The sequence below is a fragment of the Physcomitrium patens genome, chromosome 8 (assembly GCF_059467195.1).
Source record: "Physcomitrium patens ecotype Gransden chromosome 8, ASM5946719v1, whole genome shotgun sequence".
In the NCBI taxonomy this organism is placed as follows: domain Eukaryota; kingdom Viridiplantae; phylum Streptophyta; class Bryopsida; order Funariales; family Funariaceae; genus Physcomitrium; species Physcomitrium patens.
In genome coordinates this window covers 8,746,862-8,756,023 of record NC_143417.1, presented here as the reverse complement: position 1 = coordinate 8,756,023, position 9,162 = coordinate 8,746,862, and the positions used below count along the sequence as shown (strand labels likewise).

Below are 9,162 nucleotides of genomic sequence, written 5' to 3'. Positions count from 1 at the left end.
AGTGAAATATAAAGTATTAGTAGTATTCCTTTTATTAAGTAAAATTTTTAAGTAGTAATTGTGTAACTGCTTTTTCTTGTGGAGCTTGCTGCAAGTGGGATATGAAGAGTCATGCCTTGATACTCTTGCACCCTCTTCCAGAATTCTCTACTTTTAAAGAGGTTTAATTATTCTGTACATTTCGTACAAAACTTGCACAATAACGAGTTGAACTCGTGCTGTTGTCACTGAATTTGGAATTTGTGATCAATTCCTAGCACATAGTAGAGGCAGCATGGATCTTGAATTTAGTAACTTGCTATGTGTCGATTGAACCTCTCTGCACACTTGGTTACACCATCTCAATTAGTACACGCTCTAGCCATAGAACAAAACTCCGCTCATGTGTACGTATGATCTCAGGAGCATTGGATTCATCTCTCCTTTCTACTTCCCAACCAAGCATATCCTATCATTTATCTTGCAAAAAGCAATTCCAAAGCTTTTTACTATCCCTCTTATCTCTTACACAACTTCCTTGCGTAGCACAAAATTCTTGTGTGCAAAGGCAAGTGATCCTATTGCATCTCATGTCATATGCTTTAAATGCACTGCTCCTCACTCCTGCTCTTGCATGTCCTGTTGTCATTTCAATATGAACTCTGTTGCAAATCTGGACGAAAGTTTGTGATGAATTGGGAAGTCAATTCATCTAGATAGCAAAGTTGCTCACCTTGCGTTGCCAAACCTTGAGACCCCTATAACCCTAGACCATTACAAAGCATATGTTGAATATATATATATATATATATATATTTTTTATGAAATTATATTTTATATAAAAAGTATGAAATTACATTGTATAATATATTTAACATTGACACTTTGCTTTTAAGATCATTAATAAAATAAATAAAACTTGCATGAGTATAATGTGTCTGGATAGATTTATAAACATATAAATATACATGATTTTTTCAAAAATAATTAGTAACTATTTTATAAGATGTATAAAAAAACACATTAAAGTATTTTATTAAACATATTTTTTTTAACATAAAATGTATTTATTTTTGTTTATAAAAACTATTGAAATGTTAATCTATAAACAATTGTTTTGTAATATCAACTTCATAACCTTTGGGGGTTTTTTATATCATTATATTGACAGATAGAGCTATGCTATTTACTAAACAATGTATTTCATAATACTTATTATTTGAACATTATTGTAGATTTTGAACAAAATGTTAATAAATAAATGAAATTAATTACCTTAATGCACCCTACGTACAATCTTTAATGTTAGATTCAACAATATTGCAGCTAAAATCAACATTTGTAGCTTTTACAATGAACCTAAAAGACATTTTTTTATGTGATTATCTTAGATATTGAATAAGAAAGGAAGCATTAAAAATTGTGTCTAAATTGCAAAATTATTGATAGTTCTTATCAAAATCTCATCATTATTTGGTATGAATGATTGAAAAATCACAAAGCCATTAACGTTACAAATTCTACTTACATACATAATGGATTTGGTTGCTGACGTTATTCTATCATTGAACAGAGATTAGTACTATTTGACTACTTACACCATCAATTATATATAATTGATATATTACACAAACCTTTTAAGCTAAGCAAAGCAATTGTTAATTACACCACCTATTTGCATCAACTCTTTTGGAGCGTGTAGAATAACAAATCTTTCTTTAGGAATTCAATGAGCAGTGAACAAAACTTAGGTGTTGTTTTTGCAGCAATTCCATACAAAGCCTGAATTCAAACTGTAGATACCAAGATCATCACCAACTACCAACATAAACGGCAATAAGATACTAAATCCCATCACATCAGTGCATTAGGATCCTCAATTTCAAGCACTAGGATTCGACAATGCCGAGCATTTGCAACCAAAATTTGACAGAACCACTACCGGAACTCAGACACTACTGCACTAACGCTACCAATGAATCGCAATCTTAGTACAACTAACTATGTAGCTCTGAAATGCGGAGCACAATAATAAGATATAATACCATATGCTCCAGCTTCCGGAATCAACCATCTGAGACTTACGGAAAGCGTCACCGCAAGTTCAGTACCAAAGGTCGGATTTTGGACAAGGGATGGACAGACAGACCAAAGGTAGCAAAGATCAGGTACAAAGAATTGGGAGTGCTATGAGCGGAGGGGAAGAAGAACAGACGCAGCAAAATTGAGGCTGGCGTTGTTGGGCGCCGGAGTGAGGCCGAGGATGTTAGCCATGATCTCGTACAGCTCCACATTCTCGAAGGATGGAATTCGCCTCCCTTGCGCAAACTGAGGGCCACGGGCTATGAAGATTGTTCGCATAGAGAGTAGTACGTTGTCGTAGCCGTGTTCACCTCCGCAGGTGATGGGCTTGTCAGTTCGAGCGTAGGCGAGGGTGTAGCCTTCTGCCACCAAACCCACAATGGGAGCAATGCGGGGGCTGTGCGAGTAGTGCAACCGGGGCGGCAATTGCTCTTTTAAGTAGATCTCTAAGAACTCGGCGTTGTTCATGTTGGATGACGTGAGCGCGCGTGCCATGCTGCTGTGAATGGTTGTGACGTCAAGGTTAGGCGGCGGTCGAATGTGCAGCACAGGGGTGTAATCCATAACCCACTCTCGAGGAATCAGAACCTCGGAGGCAAGATCTTCCAAATAAATCATCTTGTCCTCGGATTTCCCAACCATTCCGTGGTCCCCAACTAGGATTATGGTGACATCTTTGTCCAGTCCCCTCTTCTCCAGTCCTGCAAGAAGCCGCCCTATCATAGTATCGATGCGCACTACAGCAGCTGTGATTTGCGGCGCGTCCGGGCCAGTTTCATGCCCCGGCTCATCTGGAGATTCGAAGTACAGCGTAATGAGGCTCGGCCGCTCACGTGAAGGTAAGTCCAGATACCCTAGTACAGTGTCCACGCGGTCTTCGTAAGGAACCGAGCTGTTGTAATCCTGGCAAAACCTCGATTCGCACGTCCAATTCCCCTTCTTAACCTGCGATCCCGGCCAGAAGTAGGTCGCAGCTTGCAATCCCTGATTCACCACCGTCTCCCAGATCGGCTCTCCCAACCACCACTTCGGGTCCAATTCGCCAGGTTTGAACGTGTCATTGCTCCCAGGATTAGGATCTCGGAAGTAGTTCCCTACAATGCCATGGTACGCGGGGTACAGCCCCGTAGCAATACTATAGTGATTCGGAAATGTCTTCGATGGGAAGACAGGAATCATCCCCGGGTCAGCTTCGGTCCCTTCCATCCTCAACCTATCGATGTTTGGCGTGGCCGCCTTCCAGTTATACCCAAACCTAAACCCATCCGAGGAGACGAGAATCACAACCGGCTTGTCCAGCTTCTGCAGCGGGCGAGATGTACCCCAAGGATGCAAACCTCGCGATGCCCATCTACTAAAAACCTCATAGCTCAAGAATGGCACACAAATGACCAGTGCTACAACCAAGCAGAAAGCTGCACCTGCGTAAGAGTGCCACCTCCCATGTTGACATTGTTTATACCAAGCCACTGGCAACTCCTGTTCAACAATCTCCTTGCTAGAAGATGAATCCAGAAGCAAGTTCCGGTCCTCCTCCGACCTCAACGATAGCTCTGTGGAGACCGGGGGGCTAAGCCGAGCACCACCACTCTGCTTTGTCGCCATAGCCTCCTCCGCGTTCCTGTTTTTTAATATCGAGATCAAAAGTGACAACAACAACAACAGGAGGCTCATCCACCTTGTACCAATTCCATCGTCAGGTCCTGCGCTCACCTTGCCAACTCTGGTCTCCGAACTGCAGGGACAATCAATCGAAACGATAAAATTGAGCCTCGAGAAACAACGGCAAAATGTTATGCTGACCCTGCGATGCGAGACCCTTGCTGGATCCCATAGTATATTCTGTCGGTGAAGCCAGTCTAGACAAACCTTGAAATCCCCTCCCGGGTTAAAAAAAAATAAGCACCGAAGTGCAGTGCAGGAGGTGCCGTGACACGTTGGTATTGGCTAACCGCCCGGTAGCGGGGATGCGGCCATTATGGTTACGCACTCCCGTTTTGGCCACGGCGAGATGTTTGTCCTAATTGTTGACCTAAGGCCGTGTATAACAACTCATTTAGCTCGGCTAAGCCAGGCTAATTTGGCTTGTACCTGCACATAATGTAATCATATTGGAAACTGTCCTATCTGTGCTTACCTTCGTGAGTTGTCCTGATTGTGCTCCTGCGGTGTGCTTGGGGTTAACGAGGGTGACGATTGCCAAGGTTGAAGTATTCTCTTCCATCCGCCAACCAGTCGTGAAAGTTGACCTGTTGCAGCGTATATTTCCAGAGCCGTGATGCTCCCTCGAAAGCGAGGGCTGTTTCTTGCATTCGCTACGATACTTTGAAGGTCTTCTGGCCCATATGGCACTGAATCGAATTGTCGTTGACGTTCTTCTTGGGCCCGCCGTTGACGAAGGATTGATCGTGGAGAATCTGGTGCTTGGGTTCTGCGATCTCGATCGTCCTCTTGTACCATTCTTTCCTCCAGGGTATTTTTAATTAATTGATTTATTTTTGACACAAATGCAATAATTAACTTTTCGTAGTTGACAAAATAGAAATTATATGAGTTGATCGTGAACAAAGATTGCCTTGTTAAGATTTCTAAAATTTTTACACTATATTACATGTTTACATCTCTTTTTACAATAGAAACATTTTGAAGTTGTCATTTAAACTCTACATAATTGGATTTTTACTTTGGAATAAAATACTTACACTTGTCATATCTAATTTACATTAAGAATTAAAATTTTAATACATGCAACAAAAATCATTACATTTTGTTTGAGGAGAATTGAGTTAAACACCTTCCCCTTCATATTTCTTACACTCCAACTTCTTACACTCCAAGCAAACCTAGTGAAATCAAAACATTTGTACACAGCCACAAGAGCTGGTATCCATCCAGTAGAGCAATTCCGTCCTCATCCTTGTTCAACCATATCTCGTTGTTACTAACAAGTGCAGATACATGGAATGTAAATTGCGGATACAGGAGTGGTTTTCACAACTCCATAAAGAAATACAAATTCAGCTAACCATTTATGCTTCTTTCTTGCACCTCAATACATCGACTGGCTTCAAATAACTCGCAGTAAAGATGTGAACAATTATCAATGCCTTGTGGCAAAAAAATAACCCAAAGAGGGAAACAGTAACGTTCCGCATGTCCAGCAACAATCCATCTTAATCACCATAGGACTTAATAAAGTTGTGCAGAATTACATTTCAAACGAGCTATCCAGTTTCACAAGAAACCGCACTCATTTTACATGTAGGCATATGAACCAGAGCAGCTAGGACGAGAACCTCACAACTCTAAGGAATATTAGCAAACCCCCTTTCCAGCTTAACTTTTGCCGAAAGAAATGGAATAGCTTCCAGTGTTGGGATCCTTCACTGCTTTGAAGTCGTCCACGCTCATGCCAAATTTTCCAAGTACGTTGTTACCGAGGTCCTTCAATTTAGCTGCTCAATAGCCAAATTTAGAAGTAAATTCCCTTTTCAAACCATATTGAAGCCAATTCGAATACACTTGTATCAAGCGCATGCTACACAATTTTTAGCTAAAAGCCCCTTCCGCACCTAGTGATAGGAACGGCGTTAACAGAGAGTTGAGCAACGAATGAGTTCTAAAGAAAAATCAAAAGTCACGTTTGGCCCTCTCTTACATCCCTCCAACCGTCGAGAGCGGGTTGATCGTTTGAAACAAACAACGACTTCAAACACATTCACAGAAACAAAGCAGTTCATTAACAAAAATGTTCAACTTAACCCAAACAAAGTACACGTCTGAATTATGGAAACATCTTACTGATCATTTCATCCTTGAGTTCCTCTCTTTTCTTGGCAACAATTGGTTCCAGCCGGATAATCGAAGCCCTAACTGCTTTGTTGGAAGGATCTAGTTCAAGAGCTTTCTTCAAGTCTGCAACAGAAGAATTAACATGATACTTGAGCTGCATTTCACCTCTATTTATTTCAATATCGATCTTGGGTCATTGATTGTGAAAGATAACAAATTAAAAATCAGCATAAATTTTTCACCTGTTTATGATGGACATCCTCTTTATAACTACCTCAAAAATCATGGAAAACAGATACTCAAAAACATTGTACACAGGCACAAGTACTTCATACTGCATACCAGAAAGAGCTTCCTCAAATTTCTCAAGGTTTTCATTGGCCTGCGCACGTCTCATTAGGGCTTTCAAGTAGTTCGGGTTAAGCTCTAGAGCCTTCGTGCTCTCTTTCACTGCAGCCGAGTAATTATTCTGCAAAATAAGAATTTAAAGTGAACTTTTTAATTAAACCCCTCAGCTCAAGGCACTGGTATCTGACCAACAAGCGTGTAACTGCTACACTAGTTCCATACACACAGCTCTAACTTCATGAGCAGATGAAGGTTACAATAATAAATCAGAAAGAAATGATGGCTCAGATGTCGAGAAATGATGCCACGGACGTTGCAAAAGCAGCCACCAAATAACACCAGAGGTTGTGTAAAAAGGATGGCAAAAATCAATCGTTGGGTATAACTGACATGATTATTATACTCAGATCTGTTCGTGAATTACCAGATTGATTTCGCAAATAGCTCGATTTGAGTAGCATTGTGCACGCAGCTCATTTGCACTTGGATCATTGGCAACGTCTTCCAATGCACTAGCGTAGCATTCCAAGGCCTCCGAGTATTTGCCGGCTGCATACAAATTGTTGCCTTGAGACTTCGCTGCATTTGCTAGAGATATGGCTTTCTGTGTCCACTCGTCGCACACAATACTCATCAAGGATCGTAAAAAGTAAACTTCATCTACAAAATCGACTAAACAAACATGATACGAGTACGTGTAATTTACAGCAGCTGATACATATGATTAGTCAGTATATCGTACTCCAATGACACTAGCTTATTCTTTTTAGGGGGAGGCCTATCAATTCTAGCACTTGAGGATTAAAACTCGCGAGAAACTGTTGAGAAATGGTTGCATAACAGTGATCACACAATAAGAGAAAAGGAGTGTTCTGTATTTCACACACCGCTCGGAGCTCCTCCTCAGTCAAAGCATCCTCAAAATGATCTTCGGTGCTTCCTGATGTGGTAGCTGATTTCTCGTTCGAACTTGAAGCGTTCTTCTCTTCACCGACTACCTCGTCTCCTTCACTTGCGGTATCCCATCCATCTCCTTCACCTTCAGCATGTAAGTTACCTCTTTGCTTGGACTTAGCCTGATGTAATGCTTCTGTAAGAAACATAGCTGAGTCAATTTTTACAACCAAATTCATATTTTTTATGAACATCAGAATGGAGTTAACGAAGTGTAGCATATGCTTAGACGAGATAACGATATGCACCTTCTATTCCTACATGTTTTATGTACAATTAACTTAACATAACAGACAAGGAACCTCGCAACTAAAATTCATAGCTTCAGACCTGAATAGTTCAATTACAAACTAATTGCACGAGCACTCGGATGAGATTTCAGACAAACTCATAAAAACAAACCAGGAAAGGTAGCGATTACAGCGTTTATCAACAACTCATCAGGAGAGTCACTAAATTCACCACCTTTATCCGGCATATTCGTGCCCTCGGAGCTAACTGAAACACTAGTGTCCTTTTCTTCCACTGGTAGGCTACCAGATTTGTGAGAAGCCGCTTCTGGAGTAACAGAAGAAGTCGACTTCGGGTTCTTCTTTAACTTCTGCTGCTCATATTCAGGAGCATCGACTTCTGCAACCTCAATGAACACCATGTTTTCTGTGTGCTAACCTCAGGCAGAGTATATCCTGATCGTTACAAAAAATCAGATGATGTCAAATTATCGTAAGCTTCATTCGAATCTGTGATGGCATGATGAATTCTAAAGATAGAGGTTCACTTGCGAATTATATAGCTAAGCACAATCCTCGTGGGAAGACAACCACAAATGCTGAACGCGCTAAGAGCACCTACATAAAAGTTGAACATTCGAGGGAAAACAGCTGGCTTAAATGTCAATAGATATAATCACTAAACCCAAAACCTCAACTCCACTTAACATAAAAAACCTCGTACATCACGGTTTCCCTTATTGCATATTCTTGAATGCAACATGAACAATAGATATCTTTACCTTCAGTAAGGAGGTACCAAGTTAAGGATGACAAGTCAAGAACAACAAATAATACCTCTGGCAGACTCAGCCCTAATTTGACTGAGCAGCTGTAACACAAGCGGAAAACTATAAAAATAGTAAGATTCATCGAAGAGGGCCAAAATAATTTCACAGGTGTCCAATTGTCATTCGAGGAGTCAGCGAGCCATTTTTTTCTTCCAAAAAAGAAAAAAAAGAAAAAGAAAAAAACACACATTGAGTTCTTTCAAAAATACAGAGCTATCAGAAAATTGCACACAACCAAAACACAACGCGCTTCACACAAAGCAAACTGTCTTTGCTCTTATTCCTTTTCATTCTCAATTCAACGCACTATCGACCGATACTGTCCTACGTTTGCGCGTCTGTACAAACAAAGACAGGTAACAAGATAGAACAACAAAAAATATACATCAAATATGATCAAAATTCCATGAAATGAAAGACGACAATTGAAAACCTGTTCAACGCCTTAACTAGAAACGAACCAGAACTAAGGAATCAAAAGCTGCACTGCAACTTGATGAAGAAACAAAAATCTTAAAATCCCCCAATGCAAAAGCAGAGCCGCACATCAGAAACCGAAAATTTTGCCTTCTACGCCGAGAGATTAAGAAAAAAAAAAAAAAAACCACGAGCGCCACAGACGCACCATACGAGCAACTCAGCACCAATCCCATCCCCGTAAGCGCAAAAAACTTCACAGATCAAAGCGTAGGAGGTTTGTCACACTCACCGATCACACGGGTGCAGTTCCAACCCGCAGCTCCAGTTCCGAGGAAAGTCGATGCGAAGGTAGTTGAAGCAGCAGCAACAGCTCTGCGAAATATTTCAATTGCGATTGCGGAGCACTTCGAAGGTGCTGGAAAGATAGCAAAGCTTGCAAGGCATGGACTAGTTTAATACCCTGATTTAGAACCTTATTTTGCTATACTTGACACCCGTCGGTCCTGGGACCCGGGTATCATGGATTC

The 9,162-nt window shown here is 40.9% G+C and overlaps 2 protein-coding genes across 2 annotated transcripts; both read right to left on the bottom strand.

Moving 5' to 3' along the window:
• Positions 1 to 1,816: 1,816 nt before the first annotated feature.
• LOC112286192 (nucleotide pyrophosphatase/phosphodiesterase 1) lies at positions 1,817 to 4,064 on the bottom strand. The gene has a single exon (XM_024527869.3). The coding sequence runs from the start codon at positions 3,733 to 3,735 to the stop codon at positions 2,167 to 2,169; it is 1,569 nt and encodes a 522-aa protein (XP_024383637.1). The 5' UTR covers positions 3,736 to 4,064; the 3' UTR covers positions 1,817 to 2,166.
• Positions 4,065 to 5,137: 1,073 nt separating this feature from the next.
• Positions 5,138 to 9,018, bottom strand: LOC112286193 (uncharacterized). Its single transcript, XM_024527870.3, has 7 exons — positions 8,925 to 9,018; positions 7,621 to 7,841; positions 7,089 to 7,291; positions 6,626 to 6,805; positions 6,196 to 6,322; positions 5,863 to 5,976; positions 5,138 to 5,516 (listed from the first exon to the last, which is right to left on the bottom strand). The coding sequence occupies exons 2-7, from the start codon at positions 7,805 to 7,807 to the stop codon at positions 5,398 to 5,400; spliced, it is 930 nt and encodes a 309-aa protein (XP_024383638.1). The 5' UTR covers positions 7,808 to 7,841; positions 8,925 to 9,018; the 3' UTR covers positions 5,138 to 5,397.
• Positions 9,019 to 9,162: the final 144 nt, after the last annotated feature.